Here is a 23,937-nt window from a genome sequence, read left to right on the forward strand (position 1 = left end):
AAACATAGCCTTAGCCTTGTGTCATACATACGGTTCCGTAATTGCCAGGCCAGCGATTTCTAAAAAGAGAAAAGCGGTGGAGTATCCCGTCATAGTGCGAAAGCCGAGTGGCTATGCAGAGAATCTTGGGAACACGCTGCAAGCGAAGTAAAAGACTGTGATCGAGAGTCACGAGATCGGTGATGCCAGGCGCATCTGTGCCGAGTTTGGACGCATTTCCGGAGTCAGAAGAGCATATATTCATACAATATACAGGTACAACAAATGATTCCGATAAAGATGCAGGCAAGGAATAAATATAGAATACCGGATGCGTGTGGTACCACACAGAAGTATGCATTTTGTAGTTCTCATGAGTCGGCCCTGAGCAGTATTGCCGTGGTAATCCATTTGGGCTCCGGCGCAATATTGATTATCCAGAGACATGGGTGTCGTTCTTGAGATCTATGACATTGTATTTCCACTCTTGGAGGCGTTTCCGTTGCTCTAACATCACATTTTAGCCACTTTAATCGCGAGCCGACGGCTCAACCGAGTGACTGACCGTAGCTATCCTTGATCCATTCTGGAGTCACAACATGAGCTGGCTTACGAGGTTTCCCATTTTTGAACTGTTCAGTCTTTTTTGCACTAAGTTGCATAGAAGTTATGATATGTGTAACACCTGCATGATGAGAATGCCTATCAAGAAGCAGTGAGCTGAAGAGTCGGGCAAGTAAACCTTTATTGCTCACGATATTTTACCGCCACCGGACACAACCAAGCGCTTCAGCTCGGTATCTGTAGTTCCACGACAGTAACCATTGATGTATATCACCAGTCCTCGGAAGACTGTTATATCAGAACCTTGGGCACGCTCCAGAGCTTGCAATTCGATCCTCGCATTTCTCTCTTTCACGTAAGCACCAGAACGACCTCCAGCATCATTCACTTGGTGACCAGACGAACAAGATACAATATGTTCTACAATAATGCGCTATGAGCTGAAACATGTAGGAGTTATCTCCAATACGTACCTGTTGTGAAGTAAGATTTGGAGTGTGTTATGGGATTGTCTTCAGCTTTCAACGAAGAAAGTAGAGCAAGAGTCAACTTTCGGCCTGAAACCTTGGATTTGGTATTGTTGGGGTTACTGGGTACTCTAACATATGTTTATCAGCAGTTAATCTATGTTTTTCGAGAGATTTGGGTAGCCAACCTAGCTTCAAAAATCTTGGAAGTCTCCTTCACTTGGCCAGGACGAATATATGGATGATGCCGTGCACTGCTGCAGGTGGTTCGTTCGGATTTGGGAGCTTGAGATGAGGCTGAAGGTCTAGACGCCGCTAAGTATTTATCCATAATAGTCTGAATCTTGGTCCTTTTTCGGTTAGCGAGTCTTTGTGCAAGTAAGTTGATTGACAGCTGACTGCGCTGTATGCTTAGGGGGCGGTGACTAGACTAGAGAACCAAAGCAGGGGACTTCGATCGGAGATCTCAACCTTTGTGTCTATTTGGCTGGCGCTTTATCACGTGAAGACCCTGGATTACGGTACCTGCACATATACCATCGAAATTGAGCCTTCAAGTCGATACATTTCATTCTGACGCACATACTTTCTTGGGAACTAGTTATTCTCGTGTGTATAAACACACAATGGCCACAGCAACATCCTTGACGCAAAATCAAACTCCGCTTTCTTACGAAGGTTTTAGCTACTTGGTTGAAATCTGACTTGTTGCTGATCTGGTGGTACCGTAGTCTCTCTGTGGGGAGAGATAACTGGGGACGAAGAAGCCATAAACCCTATTATCAATCGCTTCACGTTGAGTACAGAGACTACTCAGAAGCTCGACATTAGAGACATCATATTTGAACCCAACGAAGAGCCTGCCATTGGAGACCGCTATATCTACGGTGCCGGAGGGATAATACCAAATCCACCAATCCATGGTATGTTCGTTGGATGCTGCTCTCGTTATTCCCGATCTCATATCATCTAGGATGCTCTTCACTTATGGCAGACCCCAGCCAGAACGAATTGTAGGACTGTGTTCGGCCTAAATAGCAGTAATTCATTGAGTTAGGATAGTCTCCAGATGCGATCGTGAGGCCAGTGGCGACAATGAACGTTAATGCTGGAAATGTGATGGCTTTTGCCTCAGCTTTGGGTTACCGGTAGGCGTGACATTTTCATACGGTGACCTGAATGGTCAAACATCCCGTTGTCAGAATCAAGACCGACTTTATCAAAGAAGGGTACTTGTTTACAAAGGGAAATATGACGATACAGATGTTTCGCCAACCAAAGGTGCGCTGCATGAACTCAGCGCGTATACCGATTAATGCCCTGCATAGCCAGCATCCAAAGAGTCTGAGGTCATTGACCTCGACCCGGAGCCGGAGAACGAACAGTCATGGAATGTAGAGATTAGGCAGTATCCGGGTAAGCCCATATCATCTTATTGGACAAAGCAACTGGTATACTAAGTTGGATTTCAGTTGTTTCTGTCAAGGATACCTCAATCACGGAGGCTATTGATAACGTACTAAGCCTAAAGTTATTAATGAAAGGACTATTGGATCTCGAACGAAAAGATGTACAATAAAGCAATGTGCATGTGCATATCCTATCAACTATGTACAGACTCGATTTATTTGTTTCCAGCATTATAAAATCCCACTCAACGACGCACCCACGTGCCATGAGCGAATTTGCTGGATCAGGTCTTGGCTTTCACTTCGACCACTCCCGAATCAAGACAGTTAAAGCATCTAGAACCGCTGAGTGCACGCGTCGAGAATATCTCAGATCAGATATACAGCTGGTACAAATTGCAATGTCTAGGAGAGGTCAAAGCCGAATTGCTGAACAAGAACTTCCGGAAATCAAAGACGGCATCAGTGTCTGCCGGGTTGGTGTAGCTCGTGGAGGTTCTCAGTTTGAGGTATGGGACGGAGAAAATACCTGGCTGGCTGAGCTTCCCAAGCGTTTTCGAAATATTGTTTGGGTGCGACGGGGTAAGTTTGTATGCTACTCGAACTGAACATTCTATTGATGTTATTGCCTTTAGGAAGCTATGTTTTGGTAGACACAACACATGGATCAACTGGGAGCAATGTCAAAGGAGAAATAACATTTGTCTTGCAAAAAGACCACATTGCAGATCTTAAGAAGCGAGGAGAGTGGTAAGTTCCCCCAACTATGATCCCTTATTGAAAACTCTTCTCAACAAGCTTTCCTTAAAGGCCCATAAAAATCGAAGAATCTCAAAATTCCGAAGAACAAACTATCGATGACGAACTAGAAGCGTCGCACAGCGATGAGGGCGATGAAACAGATGAATCTGACCCGGACTTATTCAAAAACCCAAATCGTAGATAGTCATAAAAGAAAGAAGATCGATTGCGAATATATAGTACTGTATAGGACATGCGGAGCGTGAGCAAGAGGGCTTGATAGCAATACCCAGAAAGAAATAGAACATCATGAAATACATCTTAAGCCATGCAATAGTAAATAACAGTGTGTCAAAATATGTGAAAAGCAGATCATTTTCCCAAAAATCAAACGAGGGTATCAGGGCGACCATATAGTCGCGTCTATTCACAAAACGTCTATCACCGCCATGCCAATGGCCTTGATGGCCCAAGTGTTTGCTGACCGCCGCGCCCACGAACTGTAGTCCGACTCAGTGGTGAGGTTGGTCGTGCCCGAGGACCTTGATCCTCCACCCGGCGCATGAACTGAATCGGTGTCAGAGGCGAAGAATTGCTTGATCCCGTTCCTGTATTCGGGCCCATACCCGGTGGGGTCTTAAAGGTAGGAGCGCCGATTCCTGGAGAGGGAGATGCACGAGATGGCGCTCTCTTTGGTTCGGGTGTTCCTGGTTTAGCCATAGCTGATCGAGGTCGCCTGGTGGGAGTCTGGTCTGAATCTTCAAGTAAGGTACCAGAAGATATCCATTTAGGTCCGTTTTCCTGGAGAGCTTGTGGAGGGGAGGTTACTGTTGCTGGCAGGAGACGGAACAAATCCGCAAAATGATCCTTGATAAACCTGATCACCATGTTAGGATCTACTCTTGGCCCACAATAAGATGAACTCACTTGGACAGCTCGACCCAACCTCCGCCGACTCGTACCATGACAGTCTCTGATCGGAGGATGCGACAATAGCACAGCTTGGGATCATCATCTCCGATCCAGTACTTGCCACTTTTGTCTTTCCAGTTATCCTCTGATGCTTCAATACCGATGTCAACAGGAAGTTGGTTAACCACAGCTCCAACCGCAACGTCGAGCTTATTGGTAGGGTTAGGAACGTATTTTCTTCTGGGTTTGGGGGCGGGCGTCTCAGGGGGCGACTTGAAATTCCGGGGCAATGTACCCCCATATGATGGGCGGCGGGCTTTACTCCAGCTACCTCCTTGTATAGGTGCCTGGTAGGAAGGTGGGGAAGAAGAGGGACCACGGGATAGCGGACGCATTGGGGGAGGAGTAGAGAGACTGGCGCCTAACCTGTTGGCCCGTTGACGAGATGAGAATGTAGAAGCAAGTAGCCGAGATGATGGGCCAAAGATGCCGGTAGACACATTACTGGATGTGCTCGTGGTCCGTTCTCGTACCCGCAGACCTCCAGTGCCAGGTGTTGATATTGGCCTGCTACTGGGTGCTTTGGGCGTGGACATGGTCATCGGACCGGATACGGAGCGGGTCGAAATCCGGCTTGAGGGCCGGCGGACACTGGAAGATACCGATGGTGCACGGCTAGAGGAGGCGCTTGGATTCATCCTAGGCGTTGAAGGTCCTCGCCTCGTGGATAGATCAAGAGGAGATGGACCGCTAGAACTAGGAACTAGAGATCGCCTCTTGACGCTTGAAACGGACATGGAGTTGATGCTTGTGGAAGTGGAAGGTCGGGATGGCATCTCGAGCAGGCAATCGTTAGCCATATCGTGTAGTTCTTCCCACGTTTGATGGATGCGCTTGGACTCTTCGACGACACGTTTATCTTCGGACAAGCTCTCAGCACACGACTTGAGTCTACCGATAACATCTTCAGTGAATTTCAGTCGAGCGGTCATTTGAGCCTGGGGAGTATCCTTGGGATCGGAAAAGTGGTGTACGAGATCCTCCATGGCCGGGAGCGCGGGGTAGGAATCGACGTGGTTCAGAAGCTCGCTGAGGGCACCATCGCAGACAGCCAAACGTTTGACAAACTCAGTCAGTCGAGTAAGGTGCGCCATAAGGATGACAGAGTTGTCAACTTCGAATTTGAGTGAAGTCAACTCGGCATTGAGCAATGGGTCCGGAGACCCATCCGGTAATTTGCTCCTTTCCTTCTGGAGTCGGAGGAAGCGAACACGCATCTTGTCGACATCAGTTTTGGCCGGGAATGGAGCGTTGATTGATGGTCTAGCCAACGCATTAATCCGATGTCTCGAAGTTCGGACCTGATCTTGGCAATCTTTGCCTTGAGTGGATCATATCTTCGCTCATACCAAGGGCATGAGGAGCGTTGGTCCCGAATACTGCTGAGTCTACAACGCGTCAGGGTGTGGTGGACATAAACTTATGAATGGGCTCTTACCTTCCATCGCTCCTTCCGGTGAGACGACTACCAACGCCGAGGCTGGGCCAAACTCATCCGCTCCATTAGCATCCATCGACTTTCTTGTCTCCCGGTCTTTCCTAATCTCTTCCTCCAGCCGTAGAATCTCGCTCTCTTGTCGCGCAACTTCAGCACGAAGCTTGGCTTCCTCGGCCAGTCGCTCTGTCTCCGTATCGCGGCGCTTGCGTTGTTCAGTTCATGCGCTTCGCGCTCAGCAGCGATCTTGGACAACGTCTCTTGCTCGCGCCTGCGGTTCTCTTCGAGTTCGCGTCGGGCGGCGGCCTCTGCCTCACGATGGGCCTGCGCCTCAGCTTCTAGCCGTTGTTTCTCAGCTTCGACTTTTGCGCGTTCCTCGTCCCGTAACCGTTGTTGTTCGAGCAACTCGGCCTCCCTTTCTGCTTTCAACCTGGCTTGCTCGGCCTCCTTTTCAAGTTGTCTAGCTTCCTCCGCTCGTCTTGCTGCCTCTTCGGCATCCAATCGTGCCTTTTCAGCCTCAGCCCGTTGAATCTCCTCTTGTTCTTTCCTCTTCCGTTCCTCTTCCTCGAATCGAGCAATCTCGGCCTCCAATCGAGCACGTTCTTCCGCTTCTTCTTTGGCCCGCAAGTCAGCGAGTGCTTTGGCTTCTTCCGCTTCAATACGCCGAGTCTCGAGCAACTTCATCGACATGACTCGGTTGGCCAGCGCAGAGAGGTCCCGAGTAGACGATTCGATCATAGCAGCCAGCTTCTCGACTTCCCGGGACCGACTATTCAAGTATCGCTCTTGGACAAACGGATCGTTCGCGCCGGGCGCAGTAGTCATCTTGGCAAGCGCATGGCGAACTGACGCGAACTTAGAACCAATCTCGGTGCAAAGTCCCTTAGCAATATATTGATCTGGTTTCGTAACTTGAGAGTGTATTAAGGATGGGCTGCTCGTGCTCAGACCCTTCTAGTTGATCGAGGGCGCTCTGAATGCTGGCTACTACTTGAGACGTCTCCGCCAGCTCGTCCACAACAGGCTTCTTTGCCGTCTCGAAGCCCTGCGCAAGCAATGCAATCTTCAAGAAATTGCTCTTCTTCGAAAGTTGGGCCAAGCTACCAGAGATCGAAACCGCGTACGCGTTGGCATCCGCACGGACCGAATCGTCCAAGCTGATAAGAGCAAACGGAAGCCGACCAGGGGCATCGTGGTCGTCGTTTGTAGAAGACAGGCTAAAGGCCTCCGAGTGTGCCGAGTTGGCAATAAAGGGTACACGGGTCGACAAAGTCCCGACAAACTGCTGAGCTCGCTCGTTGGTCGAATCTTGCAAGGTCTTCAACGACGCTTCGCGAGCGACTATCTCGCTATGTTCACTATAACCGTCTGTCGACTGGTCGAGGACCGTATCGTATTGATAGAGTAGATCGGCTAGGTCCGCCTCGAGATTGTGCGCCTCCCTTCGTACGGCATCCATCGCCGCTGTCTGTCGCTTGATACTTTCCCATAGCGCGGTCAGTCGTCGCACTTCTCGAATCCGATGAGTCAGCGATCGCTGCATGTCTTCGAGAGCGGATGACAAGCTAGGGCCAAGGGACGGAGCAAGAGCCAGTAAAGGCTTTTCGACCGTCGACGAGGTCTGGACGGTCAGTTCATCGGCCTGCAGGTACGCGTCGGAAGGTGTAAGCAAGGGTTGAGCCGTAATGGGTGGAGGACTCTCGGGAGTCATTGGTCTCCCGTCCTGAACGCGCTGAGGCTTCCACCTCTGGTGTTGCAGAGACCGGATAATCTGCCGACGCAGGCCGATGGTCGTCTCTTGTACCACATCAACAGCGGCCTTGATGGCTCGAGCTTCCCGCATGGTCTCGATACGGTCATGGACGTTTTTTCGAGCAACCTGTGTGATCTCTTGCTGTTTCTCGAGGCGTTCCATGGCATCCAAGACTCCGGACTTGAGATCTGGATCGATACCGGCTGCGCCAACTTTGAGTAAATGCGTTTTACATTGTGCTTTAGATCGGCTGGCCTCTTGGTCGGCAATATCGTGTTCTTTGAGAGTAGCGGGTAATAAAGCGAGGAATGCACCGTGACGAGTAGGGTTGAGGCAAGAGGCGTCTTCGACGTTTGGAATGGACCCGTCCCCGTCTTGCGAGGGGATCCCGGTAGTATAATGTTTAGTGATAGCCTCCAATTGCTTGACCAGCGCGACCATCTTGTCGCGCAAGCCCTCGACTTCTGTTATGTTCTGAACCATTGTCTGATATTGTGCGGCACTTCCAGCGGCTTCACGAATGGCTTTGGATGTGATCGCCAGCTCCCTCGAGAGGAGCTTGGTAAGGGCCATGTTGGATGCATTCTGGTCGGGGAAGAGCGGGTGGGTCGGTCGAGGGAAGGAGCGCGAAGTCGCAGGGTCGCCGACAAGAGCCAGTCGAGAAGTCAGCGCAGAGGACCTTGCACTGAATGACTCGTTCAGCTTTTGGCTAGGGTGTTGCAGCTTGGCGTTCTCTATTTCCTCCTTGAGCGTTGCCGCCGCAGACTGGTCCTTTTTTAGCTCGCCGTAAATCTCGTCGGATCTTAATACGTCGAGTCAGGGACCGAACATCCAAGCCAACCTAAATGACTTACTTTTTCCACTGCATGACCATGGCCATCGCAAACTTGCCAGCTTCTTGCATAGATCCGCTCTCGTTTTCAATCTTGTCCTGCTCATCCAATATCTCATCTGGCACGGGCTTGCGATGACTCGAGTCAATAAGCTTGTCCAAAGTTTTACCGCTGGCAACGACAGATTTGTTCACCCCAAGTAAGCGAGTCGAAAGTTGGGCGGCATCGAGCGAGAGTGTTTCGCCGAGCATGTACCGGCTACCGCGAGAAAGTGAGCTTCGCGTGGTGAGATCTCCGGGTGGACCAGATGCATTAGATGCCGATGATAGTCGGCGGTCAATGGCGGAGGCTGAGGCCGAGGGTTGAGGTGTTTGTTCGAGAGATGCTGTAGACCATCTAACAGGACGAAATGATTAACTATGTGACCTGTTTCAGCAGCTGAAACTTACCGAGCCTTATTTGTTATAAAGGCGCGTAGATCAGCAAGTATTGACTGATGTTCATTCCACGCCAACAGGCGCTGCTCCTCCCACGTAAGCCGTATAGACATAAGCTCCAGATTCTCTGCTCTGCCACGCAGCAGATGCAACAGGCGGTCGAGAGCGAGGAGTGTGGTGAGAGTGACCTCAATCAAATCAGTATCCTCCCTGGATAGATTACGCTGGGTCGCGGCTGAAGGCAACGTGAGGAGCGCGCACGAGAACAACGTGGATTAAACTCTACCTTTTGTGAACTTTTTGAGTCTACTCATGTCTCCGGCATCAAACTGCTCGGCCTCGTGCTCGATCCTGTCGTGTTCTGCCACCCATTTCGCGAGCTCTTCACGTGTGGGCAGACTAGTGATGGGGGCAGTCGACGATGCGAGTAGCTCTTGTATTCCCGCAAACACCTCGATTGGTGGCATCTTCTCCAACAACTGCTATACTGATCAGCTGGTATTCAAATGGGACATCACGGCTATGACGCACCCGAATCTTGTCTTCGATCCATTCTCGTCGCTCAATGAACGCCTGAAGTTCAATAACCTCTTCCGACGCAAGTGTCTCTGCTTCCCCTTTTCCATCCTCCTCGTGTTTGGAGCTGCCAGCAGCTGCGGGTGTTGTAAGCTCAGGTGTGGACATCGCAGGCACCTTGTCCGCCGACATCGTATGAATCAGACGAGCTATCGAAGTGTAGAACTAATAACTCAAAGTCGTGGCCACTCAGTCAAGAGCGACGGATCATAAATGAGTCGTGGGCAGGAGATGGTGGTCCTCACACGCCGCGTGGTGACAGAAACATGCAACATGCGCCAAACAACCACAAGAAATAGCATGCATTTCGAAATACGCCCGTGGCTGTGCTGCTGGATTCTTTTGATTGTACATTACCAGGACATAGGAGTTTCATGTTTGTTAATTCAAGTGGTAATTGTTACTGTACAAGACAACTGTTTCCATAAATGGTCGCCCAGCATCCTTTATCATGCCAATCGTTTGCCCATGACCGATATCAACGTCTCTGGTACTATGCGCCGGACGCATTTACATGTAATGTCGTTGCGAGAAACTATCTTTGTCCGCTGGTGTCTCGTGCGCCTGCTTTGTATAATGAGCAATCGAAACCGGTGCTGTGCACAGCAAGCTACGGATACCTTTTTAATCTCCTCAGCCGTATACGTGCTATCCATGCCAGAGACAGCGAGGAGCCGCATCGCCAGCGTCCTCATACGCTCACACCATGCGATTCATCTTCAAGGGTCTGATTCAGACCATACTGTTGCAAGGTTAGGATCCTCGTACATCCCCCACAGACAATCAAACTCACCCTTCGCTCTTCCCCTTCCACAAACGCGGCCAAATGCACAAGCGCCTCCGATAGCTGCTTAAACGTCTCAGGTGTCAGCCTGCACGATCACACAATAAACAATTATTAATTAGAATTAGAACCATGAATGAAACGTCTTCGGCGGCCACTCACGGTCGAGTGTCCTTTTGCATTCTTTCGATAGCGCCTAGTATCTCCTGGTTCCACTGCGCCTGGTTCAAATCCCGAACCTCTTTATCTCTGTTCTCTTTCTTGAGCTCTTCGAGTCCAGCATACAGCTTTTGTAATCGGGCCGCAGCGTTTGGATCTCTTGTCTGAGTTGTGGTTCTCTTGAATCGCAGCCGCAAGTTTCTTGCTGTTCTCTTTGGTGACCGAGAGCTGGTTCCCGAGGTGAGATTTGAGAACTTCCAGTTGTCGAGTTTGTTGCCATAGATGTCGTCTGAGAGGAACGTATGGTAGAAATACAATAGGTATAAAAAGCGAAGTGAACAACAAGAGATGCTTAAGTCCAGGCCGTTGTGGCGCCTGGCTCACGAGCGTTGGCAGACCTGGAGTATTCCACGATTGCTCGGATTCAGAAGACGAGTTTCGTTCATAGATACCATTTTATTTGTTACTTCAGAGTTGTATGACCAGGCACTAGCAGACGAGAGTGGCAACTATACGTACAAGATTGTGGCGACAAGAAGACAAGGTGATGCTTACAATATCCATGGCACTCATCATGATTACGTCAGTGTATGCAAGCCTACCCATAAAAGGATACTGCACACTTGATGTCACTCCGAATCCAGCTGCCAATCAAGCTGTTTTCCAGCCCAGAACGGCGTAACTTTTTCTTCACCCAGAGTCCACTGCGTCCTCACCGTTTCTGGAGACCGCCTCAATTTGACCACCGGCGCAGCGACAGGTAGCTCTTTTTTGTAAAACCTCCTCCCGTTGTTACTTACGAAATCGGCTAGCCGGTCAAGGGCACCGAACGATTCGAGCAAGTGCGCAACAAGGGGAAGAAGTATTGGAGATGTGTATACCCCTGCGGCGCAGGGCGAGTCGGGCATGGCGTTTGATTTGGACGATGGTGGGTGAGGGGCGGAATCCGAACCAAGGAAGAAGCGAGGGTGTCCTGATAAAGTAAATTAATGAGGGCGAGTTCTTCTTTTAATCAGGGCTCGCATACCTTCCTTGATAATATCCCTCAGGGCTTCCCTATCGTCCGGATACTTGGCTACAGGTTTACAGAAGTTCCAGGATTGCCCTGCCCAGTCGTCGACGGTCAACGCAAGATGATGAGCGGTAATGCTGCACGCGACAGTATCGCCAAGCTCCTTGACGCATTCGACAGCCGCACGAGTAGTCGCGTGCTCCAATACAATGCGCAGGCGGGGGAAAGCGGCGTGAAGCTTGCGAAGGTGGGGTAAGAATTGAGGTTCGGCATTGAGGACGCAAGTGTTCTGTTGCACTTGTAATCAATTTTAGAGTCATCATTGATAAGTGAGTACGCACAGTCCGCGCTTCGGAGGGGATCTCTCCGTGCAAGTTGAGCACCATGTCAACCTCTTGCATCGCTTCGAAAACTGGATAGTAGACTTCATAAGACTCGATACCGCTATCCGAGTTGGTAGTCACCCCTCGCGGGTAAGATTTGACCCCTGGCCAAGTTCGATCAAGGGCCATTCACGTCCCATCGCATATACGCATACCTGCAATGCCAGCACCCTTGGCTTTACGGATTTCATCTGGAGTAAGTTCTGGGGATAAGTACAACGTCATCATGTACTCTATCCGAGGATCAATAGCCTCGAGGGTCTGTTTGTATGCAAGTGCTTGTTCAGTAGTAGTGACTGGCGGTTTAGTATTTGGCTACACCTATAAGTATATACGATCGACAACGATTGCCAAGGCTTACCATTACATATGCCAACTTGAACCCCCAAGAGCAACATGGGGGGTGACAAGTGCGGACATATCGCCCTGGCGCAAGTGGACATGAAAGTCCGCGGGAGAAGGGACTTGAAGAATCTCGGCTTCGCTCATGTCTCGCGTGCGTTGAGACAAAGTACCGAGTCTAACAAACGAAACAGTTTGAACAGTTTTCAAATACAAGATGGTTCATTTCGATCTCACATTGGTAAAGCGAGACTTCGGGTTGTGTGCAAGGCACGGAAGGAGCACAAGGGACTCGGGAAAAACGCTAAGCGCGGATCAGCCCAACAAGTCACGTGCTGTGCGGCCGTTGCGAACCGCAGCCTACAATACAACACGTTCATCTAGCTCATTCCTTACTACTGATCTACGCTCACGATGCCTGCGGGGTACACACCTATTAGAGTCGAACACATCTCACCTGAGGATGAGATGAACGCGGCGTTTGACAATGGGTCAGACGACGAGGAAGATGTCGATTCACACCACCCATCAGCCGCCCGCACACCACTGTTATCTCACACTCGTGCTCAGTCCCAACCCTCGATTCCAACTAATACGGCGCCTATAGCAGCGCCCGCACCACAGAGAACACATCACCCGTCTGGCGATTACGACTTTGAATATGACTATCCACCTCCTCCCGGATCGCCACCACGACCATCCGCACTAGCACTTCCTAATAACTACGGCAACAGCAATGGCGAGATACCAGTCTTTAATGCCGTTGGACCGTCACAGCCGAATTTTTTCAGACGAGCATTGGGTACTATATTACCAAATCACTATGGACGAGGGTACTCGAGGGTGAATGACGGCCCAATCGGCGGTGGGATGCAGAATGATGGAGTTTTCGCAAACGTCACAGCAAAACCCGGTGGGACCGCGCCAGTGCTTGGAGCCCAGGCCGATGGTCCAAATTGGACACCAGAAGATGCTCAGAACCAGGGACCTCCGGTGAGCAATTACGCTATATCTGCCGACCGACGCATATCTAATGTTGACTCTTGCGAATAGTCCTACAGTGTTGCCCAAGCAGATGCCGTGCCACCGTATTGGGAGACGACAGTGTTGGCACCCACGTCAGTTCCCGGTGAATTGATCGTGGATGGACTCGCCACCGGCTCGCTCTTTTCGTTCTTGTGGAATCTGCTCGTCTCGATGTCCTTCCAATTTGTGGGCTTCCTCCTTACATACCTCCTCCACACCACACACGCTGGCAAATATGGCTCTCGAGCGGGTCTCGGCGTCACCCTTATCCAATACGGCTTCTACCTGAGGCCAAGACCGACGATAGCGACGACCCTTGGGGCTGGCCAAATGATGATAATCACTCGAGCCAGGCCAAGCCAACGTTTGCTACGGCGGCCGAGGCCGACAAATACTACTCGACGTCACCCCCGCGGACTTGAATAATAGCACAGCCATGATGGGGAACGGGACCATGTTGGCGAGTGAGGCAGCAGATGCGACCGCAGCCAACGATTGGTTGTCCTTTTTCCTCATGACTATCGGCTGGTTCGTTCTCCTAACTTCATTAATGGGATATTGGCGTGTTAAGCGCTGGGAGCACGGGGTCGTCCGAGCATCTGCGGAGACCGCTCAGTCGAGGCAGCCTACAGAGGAAGAAATGGCTCATGATGCTGCAATATTGGCAAACATCGAGCGAGTCTTCGGAATTGTTAGCTCACGCGCAGAGCAAATGCGCAATGATTTAGGATTACCTTCCAATTGGGCTGAGGCTCCAGGCACGGCGGCTCGGCCTCCACAGAACCGTGTTTAATTAGAGCGGTTTTATTGTATAAATTTATGTGTCATTTTTTGTAGTGCGATTCGGCCGACGTTCGTTGCTCGTTATTTCTCGTATTCTCAGTATTACCAAACATTAGCTTAGCCACGTATTAGCCATGAATTGTTACCAAACGGACAATCATCTTCGTATCTCGTGTAAATACCGGAATGGAGGGTTGGTCTAGCCCCAGCAAAGCCAGATATTCGCTCAGTGCCCCAAAACTCGCGCGGGAGCTCCCTCATCTCATTTCCGAGGGAGCGGCAAACACATTTGGACCTAGTCTTCCAAATCGAAGAACCGAGGGATCGTCGAGTCGCTCTCGAACACGAAGGTACCGATATGTGGCCTACCAGATATGGGCAACGCGCGATGTGCGCCAGGAGCCTCATAACCGTGGCTCAAGCGTTTAAGCACAGCGAAATTGAGTGGTCCGAAGGCACGGCGGATGACCCTAGTTCCGATAATATGCTTCCGGAAGGCAAGTGTGCTACGAGGGGGATTATGCGTGGTCGTAGAGCTAGAGCTTATTTGCTGGTCGCCCTTAAATGAGTGATTGGCTCTGGGCTTTGAAACTGGAGCAGTAGTGCGAGTGGAGTGCTTGCAAGCTGTGGTCTGTATCTGCTGTATACCTAGCCTGGATCCTCGGTACCTATTGGCTGCTAGCTGCCGGGGACACACGCCGCGGGTTTTCTTCCGGGCCCAGCCTCGTGTTTCCCATCGACATCGAATCCACCCGAATCCACCTTGGTTTGACCCTCGATTTAACCTTCAATCCTAATCCTAGCCGCTGCACTGGACAGGGCGAACTTGAGAGCTTCTTTACCCCACATTACCCGTTTGACCATGGACGAGCGGCCGACGCATACCAATCTTAGACTCACAACCGCTTCTGATTGTCTCATACTTATGGAAGGTGTCCGCAGGGGCATGTTCCGCCTCGTCACCCGCCGTCTCACAGACGCAGAGCGATCCTTGTATATCAAGCCAGGTTGTGTCTTCGTCTGGCAAGAAGGCAAGTCTATTCATTTTTAACTTATAAACTTCAGACGTATTTACGTTTGGATCATGTCCAATCTCCTATGACGTCCCTGGTCGGTCGCGCGCGTTTCTGCGATCGGAATAGGCGACGTGAGTCTAGTAACTTATTTTGGTAATCGGTCAGCTGTGTTGATGTGGCGGAGCCTTAGAATTGCAGCAGATGGACAGACGGTTTGGCCTGGGGGTGAGTGAGATCCTATCGTCCTTGTGGTCCTTGCCACTTATTGTCGCATAACAGTCCGTCTCGCATGCGAGAGCCATTCCTCGTACGTTAGTTGCTGCTGCTGCTGCGTGTACACATACATCTAAACTCTTTTATCACGACGCTTTCCAGTTTTACGACGAGAAACCAGCATCCGGCTCGGGTTCGACGGGAGACGCCCTTGACCCGTGAGTTTATCGAATTTAAGTTCGGATAAGACAGATCTCGTGCTTAACTGAATGTTTTCATTGCCCCTATTGCGATCGCAATCAGCTCTAGCCGAGCCAATACTTCAGCAAGAGGCCGAGCCGCCCCCTACGACCGGGGTCCGAAACCTTCCACGAAAAACACGTATGGCGGATTAGTTAAACAGACTTTCTCAACTCTAGTGCGAATGAACGATGATAACCCAGTCAAATGGCACGTTGTAGCATACTTCACCACCGACAGCCACTCAAACATACCCGGGGTCAAGGATGATCCAGTACGCCCTTACTTTTATAGGGTGTTTTTAGCTTGATCGCTGATCACTTCCATTTTTGGCTGCCAGAATCTAAAGGATATAGACGTTCCACATGGTGTTTATGAGAGCGCCCGTCAGAGAAAGCCGGGAACCGCAACAAGGGACCGATCAACGTATGGAAAAGAAAGAGCAAGTGTCAAATCAGAACATGCCGAGGGAATGTCCTCGCCGCTACCTTCTCCGGTTCCAATACCTAGACGGTACTCGACGCAAGCAGTGGTTCCAGGCTTGTCATCGCCAACCAGTTCTCTCGGCTATGTCCTGCCGTCTCCTGCCTCTGTTCCTGATCTCACTCGCATGTACCAAAAGCGGCCTACGTCAGATACCCACTCACCTCCTCCACAATATGGCCCCCCGATGTCATGGCCTCCAAAGTACCAAGAGGAGATAACATCACCCTTTGCGTTTTCTCCTCCATTCCCTACTATACCATTTAGGCCAGAGAATGATTTTAGCTCTATACCAGAAACGTTACATATCCCGGCTTCACGCGAGGTGGTCGACTTCTCTGGGGCCGCTCCGCCCTTCAACGATGCGGAGCCTCCCAAAACACTCGAGGCTTTCCGCTTCTTTGAACAGCGGCTTTCTGGAGCCCGGCATTTTGCTCTCATTCGACCAATGAGCACCGATGATCACCTTATGTTTTACGGCCCCTCGCTTCATTCGACGATCGACATGTCAGCGCTTTACGAAACGGTCTCAACGGTAATTAAGCTTACATCTAGCCCTAGTTTGGGTCTCGATTCTAGAAGTTCTAACCAAACCTGATACAGAGTCGACGACGTCCAAGCATCGAATTCTTGACCAGCTATTTTAGGCCTAATGCCGGGTTTGAGGGGGGTTTTAATATGCCATTTACCATTAGCCTTAGCGAACCAATCCGGCATGGTCAGAACAAATGGGCCCAAGTGTGGAGAGCAAACCTCCGATGCTCAACGGTGGGAGGGTGGAGCGCTGGAATTCCGGTCGTAGTCAAGTTGTTCCAAGAGTCCCTCTTCCCTCCGCCAACACCAGACGACTTACTGGGCGACAAGTCTGAATGCGCTTGGTACTCGATGAAAGAACAAGCAGAGGCCGAGGCTTGGGCGTATGAAATGCTCAAGTCGCACCAAGGCCAACACATTCCCTACTCGTATGGCATGTACGAGGTGAGTGGGTCAAACGGGGAGTGAACTCAACTCGAGTCTAATTAATACCATAACCAAGTTCACTTTGCCCTGTGGCGAAGAAAGAGTCATTGGACATGTGATGGAGGATGTGACAAGTTGGACACTTGATGAATATCTCCATATTATAGGTGGAGAAGCAAATATTGAGCAAACGTGGCAGATCGTGGGTAACTCTTACCATCCAAGGTCGCATGGTGCTGAAATCTGGACCACTGCTTAGGCTACGGCTGCAGTCCAAGGGCTGCAGTCTATTCACGCATCTGGGGTTGCGCACAGAGACCTCAAGCCCAGACACATCCTCGTTCCTAAAGAACAACATGGAACTGTTGTATTCGTCGACTTTACGTATTCCGCAAGCGATGGCCCTGCAGATAGTCAGCCTTTATACGACACACTACGCGAATCAGGTATGTACAGCCCGGTCATTTGTCTCACAACTCACGTGGAGATTATGGAACGCTAATCGAATGTTGGATGTCAGGATTCGTGAATGGCATCGACAAATGGGTCGCCTCCACTGGGGGGCACAATCTGTTAGCTAACTTGCCGGCTATCGAGAGTGGCTCTAATATGTAACATGTAATAGCCGCAAACTTCCTTAAGAGCAAGGGAGGAGCACCACTGCCCTGATGTTCGGTGTCCAAGACACCGGCGCGATCAATACCCACATGTTCCCTAACGCTTTCTTGATATTTACGCTCTACCCATGCTCTGTTCATGTACCACTTCGCCGCATTCGCTGTGGTTTAATTTGTATCGTGTTCTATTGTTACTGCAACCTTATGCTACTTTGCTTACTCTTGTTTCTATTCTTCCTATTTCCCCTCTTCCTCAGAGGCGCTAGAGAATTATTCACGGTCTAGGCCTCCTTCGCTATCCTTCTGCTTTAACTCATCTTTGACTGTTGACCTTGTACTGGAAAGCGGCCATTGTAGCAATGCATATATATATTACAATTTTGACGTGATCGACGGATACATCCAATAGATACTCGTACACCTCTCTATCTATGCTACAGGCACTTCTCTTACAAAGGCATCATCTCCCTGCTTTTTTACGCTATAACTGTCCTCTTCTTCGGAATCGCGGCGATGTTCCTCGACTGGGTGCCACCCAGATTCATCGACTTCTTCAAAAGTCTGCCAGCTCCCAGGTGACGGCCAGATACGGTTTAGTACATAGTAAATGATCGAAGAGACTCCAAATCCGCTAGCGAAGACTCAATATCAACAAGGTTGAGTCTGGAACGTGTGGGATACGTACGTGAAGAATGCCATTTGATAGATGCGCGTTGCAGCAAGAGGAACGGTCTGACCAGCTTAATAACATGCCGTGTGAACATTCAAGTCTTTGCTCGACGTCATAGCAATACTCACTGGCCCCCGCAAACCCAACAACGTTGATCAAGATTCCTGAAATGTATGCAACTATAGGAAAATAAAACGTGGTTATTGGAGGATGTCCTCCGCGTGTGCACATCGCGGCTGACGTACCATAAGCTTTTGGATTGATCCCTAACGTATACCAGTACCATCCAGTGCGCTCGGTATGGTAGAGATCGGCGATGCGGTAGTGTCCGCGGCGGATAAGCCAATATTCAGTAATCTAGGAATGATCGGTTGCTCGCTTAGCTCTTATTGAATAATTAGACTCGAAACCCCAGAACGTACCATAACCCCAGCAATGGAACTCAGGAAAACTGAGTAGGCTGAACGTTAAAAATATCAGAATTTTATCTCGGGAAAAGAAAAGCCCATGGGATCAGTCGTACCTGACAGATAACTGGTGAAGCTATTGCTGTCCTTTAGCAGCTGCCACGGGCACATAGCAAGTCCGACGATCGCCGCGATGTACCCACCACGACGGACTAAGCGGAAACAAAAATCACCGAATGATTAATATGAGCATATTTATCAAATAGTCTGTTGACTTACTATTGATGAACCGAGGAAAAAGTGCTGTCAGATCACACCCGGCGCTGACTGAGTTCGCAGATATGTTCGTTCCAAGCTGCCAAGGCGAATTGTAGATCGTGAGCAATGCTAATGTCCCGGATGAACAACTTGAAGGACATACCTGGGCTAGAATAAACGAGGCTGAAATGAACCAAACTCCAAATCGTGTCGCATGACTGGGATTTCCGTCCAGGAGTTTTCCAAGGAGGTCGACCGGGGACCAAACAGGTTCGCCATAGATCACCTCGCTCGATGATGACACGATGATGCCGAGGAACGAGACGAGGGAGAATCCAAGAGGAACAGAGATAAGCTGCGGCATCACAGCGTTGGAAGGTCGGTGAGCTCGGGAAGCAAAGTCCGGTGCATTACTAGACCAGTGCGCTCTTGAGTGAAAGAACTCGAGATGCAGTTCGATAGGATACTCACACAACTAGCGTGGCCATGTTGCTGATGCAACTCATGAGGGATTTGACCATAACCCATCCCAGCTCGGAACCATGTAGCTTGGCCGGGCGATGGATGATTGGACCAACACCTTTTGCTTTAACGATAGACCAAACAAAGAACGCGATACCTGCAATGGGTACTACGATGGCTTTTGCGGTGAACAAATGCCGGCTGAAATGGACATGTCAGTGGGCAACGATCAGAGGGCAATGCAACTCCGCGCACATCTTGTGGATCGGGAACCAAATAGCTGGCAATGAGATAAGCCAGAAGAGGAAGAAGCACATGAAATCCCGAGTGTTTGTGCCAGAAGATTCAGGCATAGAGTTCGCTGAGGGTTGGGTAAGATATCAAACGCATGCGTATTTGGTACCACACCCACGAATATTCTGAACGCTGGGCCACATCGAACGCAGCATAACGAGCACACAGCTACCTCCTATACTTGCTTGGACGCCATACCATATGCTAATGATAGGGGCCGTGAGACACACTACCAAACTTCAGGATCGCATATACAAACTTACCATGCCATGGCTCCACGGTTGAATGTGCACCATAAGCTCCCCCAGAGCCCAAAACTGGTACGTGCTACGACAGGAAATGTAATGTGCTGAATGGCCCCGGGACGAGCATTGAGAACAATGAAAGGGGCAACAATTCCATAGCTAAACCGGGATTGTTAGTCACCATAGCATATAATAGGCATGGGCTTACCCCAGCCAGACACAAACCCAGGCCTGCCACCACGACAGCCCGTCAGTGATCATTGAGCTCACAATCATCCATGTATTAATCTGCAAAATAGAGTCAGTGGTCCATCCATGGTCCTGGGTAAGCGAATTACATTAAATGAATCCGCAATCCAGCTTTTTGGAACCCCGAAATCAGTTCGGTACTCGTCAAGAAAACAAATGAATGCCTCACAAAGCATAAAAGTTCCAGGCTTTCCATGTACGACGTTCGGGTGGGACTGGTTGCAGATCCTCGTTGCTCAGAAATAATTGGGTATTTGTTAGATCAGGTTCATGTTCCACTTCCAACCGTTTGAGAAGCGAACTTGAGCGCTGCTTCAGAGTCATGATGCGAACTTGTGGGGCAAAAGTCGCACAGATAGGCGGGGAGGAAGGTGGAACGAGATGGTGAGGTTCTTAACCAAACACAGAGTATCATATTCTGTAGAGTGGCCATTTTAAATCATGGTTTGAAGTGGTTATCTCTGGAGTAAGTTTGTAGGAGTGGATTAAGCGAGTTACCGATAAGCCTTTCTTGATAAGCGAATATGACCGGGCGAAGTCCCTGGGCCAAGTTGTAACATGTCATTCGGCCGAGCGTGTTTGATAACACCAGCCAAGCTGAGGCTCGGGAATAGCCTAAACGTGAGGGAACAGGAACAATCGATGGCTTCGACACTTCGTGCTCTATTACGGCCCAGATGTGGAGAACCTCGTATGCATGCGCTATATGGTTATGGGTGGAGGCTGTTACACACTATTTATAGCAGCATGTAACCTAGTAAGTGGTGTTACAAGTGAAACATGGAGCGGTCAGGTGACTTTTTTGTGTTGGCACGCGTGTTAATTATTACCACCGCCGTTAGTTAAACTTGCGGCAATACCCCATTATCATGTCCAATGAATCATCGTCAATTGAGGTTGCTGGTAAGTTCATACTGGGAAAATAATCCGCAATGCTCAATATCTTTCAGTACGCATACGCCCCCCAACGGATGAAGAGTCTGAAAAGCTCCCTCCCCCCGGCTATTCTGTGTCTAACACGTTCAATGGGGACGGTCATCTAACAGCCGCTCCTAAAATGCAGTCTTATCCATTGAGACGCGTAGTTGTACCTTGCGACGACCGTTCGCTCACATTCGACCCGCTGGACGAGGAGGCCAGTAGGGTCTACGAAGCAAAGGGTTATTACCCCGGAAGAAAGCCGTTCAAGGATCAACTTTACATATTCGACCGAGTCTTTGATCAAGATGCACAACAAATCGATGTATTTGAAGGTACCACCAAAAAACTCCTTGACGGAATATTGGATGGGTTCAATGCGACAGTATTTGCCTACGGCGTACGTCTTTTTGTTACCATATATTACTCTCACCACTTACGTCTTATGCAGGCCACAGGTTGTGGAAAAACACACACAATCAGCGGTACCGACACCGATCCAGGGATCATTTACCTAACTATGAATGAATTGTTTCAACGGATTAGGGAAATAGAGTCCGAACAGATTGTCCAAGTTACGGTTACCTTCCTCGAAATATATAACGAAGATATCAGAGACTTGCTGGCCGAACCTGGATCTTATGCTCCCCGGGGTGGCTTGACTCTACGAGAGGACAAGTCGAATCGTGTCGTTGTAACTGGGCTTGTTTCTCGCAGTCCCACTACAGCAGAAGAAGTTAAACAACTTGTTCTGGACGGAAACTCTAGGCGTACCCAATCTCCTACTCATGCCAACCAGACTTCTTCGCGCTCACATGCGGTTCTTCAAATCAATGTTACGCAGTCTCCTCGTACTGCGTCCACAACAGAATGCCAAACTAGTGCCACCCTTTCGATCATCGACTTGGCCGGTAGCGAACGCGCGAGTGCAACAAGGAATATGGGCGAACGTATGCTCGAAGGTGCAAATATCAACAAATCATTACTGGCTCTGGGCAATTGTATTAATGCACTATGTGCAACCGGCGGTCGTACTCGACATGTCCCCTATCGTAACTCGAAGCTCACTCGTTTGCTCAAGTTCTCTCTTGGCGGTAACTGTAGAACGGTCATGATAGTCTGCGTTGCACCTACTAGCGCCCATTACGAGGATACTCAAAATACGTTGAAGTACGCAAATCGTGCCAAAGAAATCAAAACCAAAGTATCGCGAAACTTCCTTAATGTCGACCGCCACGTCGCCCAGTACGTCGAGGCGATCAGCCGGCTCAACGACGAAGTCGCCGAACTCAAGGCCAAGCTTGCCGGGCGTGTTTCAGGAGATAACGAAGCAGACGCGCGCAAAAAACGTGAGGCCCAGGCCGCTGCTCTGCGAGCAAGGGATGAAATGCAACGCAAAGTCGATTCTGCTGGGCCAGGTCTCGTGGATGGTGCTCGTAGCCAAGCTGCAGTAGCTGCGGCGAAATTACGATTGACGGCGTACAGGACTCGATTGCAACAGCTCGATGCTCAACCTACACCCCTGGGTTCTGACTCGGACAAACAGGCTGAACGTTCTCTCCTAATTAACTTGGCTTCGAGAGAGGAATCTATTATCCGAGGGGCAGAAGCTCAGAATGTAACCATCACTCGCGCCAACGAGCTCTTCGAGAGTCAAATCCGAAGCGTTGCCGACCGGAAGCTGGGCGACGACATGTGCAATGACCTTGTTCGACTGGATTCCAAGGCGAAGAGAGCGGAACTGGGGGTGCGCAAGACAGAGGCACGGGCAAGCGCATTGGAAGACACGGTCACCGAACTCAGCGAGATGGTTGCGGCACTTTCGGGTGTTGTAGCGCGCTGCTCGGTCATGATGTCCGACGCTGCCAGTATGCTGAAGGATCCGCAAACCGAAGATACCGAAGAAATTATGCGTGCTGTGTCTGGCGCATTGGCGCGGGTTTCTGAATCAAACGCACAAACCTTGTTCAACGTGCTGGGCCAATCAGTGGGACCCGGCCAAGGCTCCTCGTCGTTACTGTCGTTCAACGGTCATGTGGCTACGAACATATCACGTAGGAGCTCTGTTGCCAAACCCACGGTGCGCACGTCCCGCAGGTCATCGGTTATGGGTAACACGTCTATCTCATCGATCAGCACTGCCCTCTCTCCTCGGCGCACTTTCAAGCCGCCGCGCGTGTCAATAACAACCGACGGCAATCCAACATCAGCATTACGTTGTCTAAAGCCCCCGTTCTTCCGCCCGTAACGCGAGTCCCTAAGAAGGCAGTCCAATGGCGCGACCTGGCCGGGGAGGGTTCTCTAGACGATGCCCGTACTGCTGTTGTTCCCGAGAAAGTCTATCCGGTGCCAACAGCCGATTCGGGTCCAAGCACCAGCTCTGCGAACGAAATGGAATGGGAAGATGCTGAGGATGCCGTGGCGTCGTCTGGAGTACCAGAGGGTAATGGAAAGCAGAAAGAAGTTCTACCTACCGATGCAGAAACCTCCCAGCCCGTCCCTCCTCCCAAGCGTCGGGGCAGTCGCCTAGAGTCTGGGTTTCTCAAGTCGCTTGGAGGTGGCTCCAAGGCTCTAGGAAGTCTTACCGAAGAAACCCCTCGATCTGTGCGGACCGGGCTCGCAGACGTTTCAAATCAGGTTAGATCTAATTTGGGTTGGGGAGGCGCAAGTGGCCTTCCTGTTCCCGAGTCGAGCACGCCCACTCGCAAGATTGCACCACTCCCTGGAGATGACAGCGTCGTTTTACCCCCGAAACGTGTACCGGGGTCCGCGGTCAAGACTGCACGGCGCCGGTCCGGACTCGGATTGGCCGTGGCCAAGGCACGAAGACGGTCCAGCTTGATTCCAACCCTGTCTCCCCATGTGTTGAGTACAGCTACTGCTGCCTCGACTGGTGGCGCCAGCAGTAGTTCGGCTGGACCACAAAGGCAGCGGGTAACCCCTTCAACTGTAGTATCTCCCCAGCGATCTCCCTTCAAGATTCGCATGGGAAGCATCGGTCACACAATGCGGGCGAGTGGAGGAAGACTGTCGCTTATGGGACCCGGCCCTGCGCGCCAGCCTTTGAGAGCTGCCAGGATGGGGAACGAGAGATTTGCAGGGGATCAGAGTATTGACTTGGGGTCTGCCATGCGCATGGGTACAGGCTCAGGAAGGCCGCTCTGGAAGTAAAACAATGCCCGGTGTCAGGATCCCAAGTTGTACAACATGTTTTCTTGAATGCGTTTCGCCTCGATTTGTAGAGTCCTAT

The 23,937-nt window shown here is 50.4% G+C and overlaps 9 protein-coding genes across 9 annotated transcripts; 5 read left to right on the forward strand and 4 right to left on the reverse strand.

Annotated features, from left to right (window-relative positions):
- Nucleotides 1-412: 412 nt before the first annotated feature.
- On the reverse strand, nt 413-1,341 carry RhiXN_03918 (BRCA1 carboxy-terminus (BRCT) domain protein; the record flags this gene model as incomplete). The annotated part of the gene is made up of 5 exons (XM_043323735.1): nt 413-486; nt 545-681; nt 735-963; nt 1,017-1,141; nt 1,199-1,341. The coding sequence occupies 5 exons, from the start codon at nt 1,339-1,341 to the stop codon at nt 413-415; spliced, it is 708 nt and encodes a 235-aa protein (XP_043176154.1).
- A 295-nt stretch (nt 1,342-1,636) lies between these two features.
- RhiXN_03919 (uncharacterized protein) lies at nt 1,637-2,589 on the forward strand (the record flags this gene model as incomplete). The annotated part of the gene is made up of 7 exons (XM_043323736.1): nt 1,637-1,688; nt 1,742-1,937; nt 1,984-2,023; nt 2,073-2,158; nt 2,213-2,291; nt 2,339-2,426; nt 2,483-2,589. The coding sequence occupies 7 exons, from the start codon at nt 1,637-1,639 to the stop codon at nt 2,587-2,589; spliced, it is 648 nt and encodes a 215-aa protein (XP_043176155.1).
- Nucleotides 2,590-2,685: 96 nt separating this feature from the next.
- Nucleotides 2,686-3,365, forward strand: RhiXN_03920 (eukaryotic translation initiation factor 1A,X-chromosomal; the record flags this gene model as incomplete). The annotated part of the gene is made up of 3 exons (XM_043323737.1): nt 2,686-3,001; nt 3,055-3,169; nt 3,230-3,365. 3 exons carry the CDS (start codon nt 2,686-2,688, stop codon nt 3,363-3,365), a joined length of 567 nt encoding a protein of 188 aa, XP_043176156.1.
- Nucleotides 3,366-3,601: 236 nt separating this feature from the next.
- On the reverse strand, nt 3,602-9,298 carry RhiXN_03921 (uncharacterized protein; the record flags this gene model as incomplete). Its single annotated transcript, XM_043323738.1, has 10 exons — nt 3,602-4,037; nt 4,088-5,438; nt 5,482-5,520; nt 5,571-5,671; nt 5,719-6,412; nt 6,480-8,122; nt 8,175-8,549; nt 8,603-8,825; nt 8,877-9,069; nt 9,122-9,298. 10 exons carry the CDS (start codon nt 9,296-9,298, stop codon nt 3,602-3,604), a joined length of 5,232 nt encoding a protein of 1,743 aa, XP_043176157.1.
- Nucleotides 9,299-9,857: 559 nt separating this feature from the next.
- RhiXN_03922 (amidohydrolase family protein) lies at nt 9,858-11,902 on the reverse strand (the record flags this gene model as incomplete). The annotated part of the gene is made up of 8 exons (XM_043323739.1): nt 9,858-9,908; nt 9,960-10,038; nt 10,113-10,398; nt 10,804-11,082; nt 11,137-11,410; nt 11,463-11,608; nt 11,660-11,800; nt 11,866-11,902. The coding sequence occupies 8 exons, from the start codon at nt 11,900-11,902 to the stop codon at nt 9,858-9,860; spliced, it is 1,293 nt and encodes a 430-aa protein (XP_043176158.1).
- Nucleotides 11,903-12,260: 358 nt separating this feature from the next.
- On the forward strand, nt 12,261-13,665 carry RhiXN_03923 (metal homeostatis protein bsd2; the record flags this gene model as incomplete). Its single annotated transcript, XM_043323740.1, has 3 exons — nt 12,261-12,839; nt 12,900-13,236; nt 13,307-13,665. 3 exons carry the CDS (start codon nt 12,261-12,263, stop codon nt 13,663-13,665), a joined length of 1,275 nt encoding a protein of 424 aa, XP_043176159.1.
- An 852-nt stretch (nt 13,666-14,517) lies between these two features.
- On the forward strand, nt 14,518-17,182 carry RhiXN_03924 (cAMP-independent regulatory protein pac2; the record flags this gene model as incomplete). Its single annotated transcript, XM_043323741.1, has 10 exons — nt 14,518-14,667; nt 14,721-14,802; nt 14,862-14,896; nt 14,951-15,102; nt 15,188-15,398; nt 15,465-16,142; nt 16,211-16,585; nt 16,644-16,769; nt 16,827-17,013; nt 17,088-17,182. The coding sequence occupies 10 exons, from the start codon at nt 14,518-14,520 to the stop codon at nt 17,180-17,182; spliced, it is 2,091 nt and encodes a 696-aa protein (XP_043176160.1).
- Nucleotides 17,183-17,613: 431 nt separating this feature from the next.
- Nucleotides 17,614-20,093, reverse strand: RhiXN_03925 (Permease for cytosine/purines, uracil, thiamine, allantoin; the record flags this gene model as incomplete). The annotated part of the gene is made up of 15 exons (XM_043323742.1): nt 17,614-17,815; nt 17,870-17,924; nt 17,983-18,033; nt 18,100-18,211; nt 18,277-18,314; nt 18,378-18,473; nt 18,541-18,616; nt 18,683-18,932; nt 18,991-19,182; nt 19,237-19,342; nt 19,394-19,479; nt 19,539-19,679; nt 19,729-19,808; nt 19,859-19,880; nt 19,939-20,093. The coding sequence occupies 15 exons, from the start codon at nt 20,091-20,093 to the stop codon at nt 17,614-17,616; spliced, it is 1,662 nt and encodes a 553-aa protein (XP_043176161.1).
- Nucleotides 20,094-20,638: 545 nt separating this feature from the next.
- On the forward strand, nt 20,639-23,858 carry RhiXN_03926 (kinesin motor domain protein; the record flags this gene model as incomplete). Its single annotated transcript, XM_043323743.1, has 4 exons — nt 20,639-20,672; nt 20,720-21,087; nt 21,139-22,767; nt 22,824-23,858. The coding sequence occupies 4 exons, from the start codon at nt 20,639-20,641 to the stop codon at nt 23,856-23,858; spliced, it is 3,066 nt and encodes a 1,021-aa protein (XP_043176162.1).
- Between the last annotated feature and the right edge of the window lie 79 nt (nt 23,859-23,937).

This window comes from Rhizoctonia solani, chromosome 1, assembly GCF_016906535.1.
Source record: "Rhizoctonia solani chromosome 1, complete sequence".
NCBI classification, from domain to species: domain Eukaryota; kingdom Fungi; phylum Basidiomycota; class Agaricomycetes; order Cantharellales; family Ceratobasidiaceae; genus Rhizoctonia; species Rhizoctonia solani.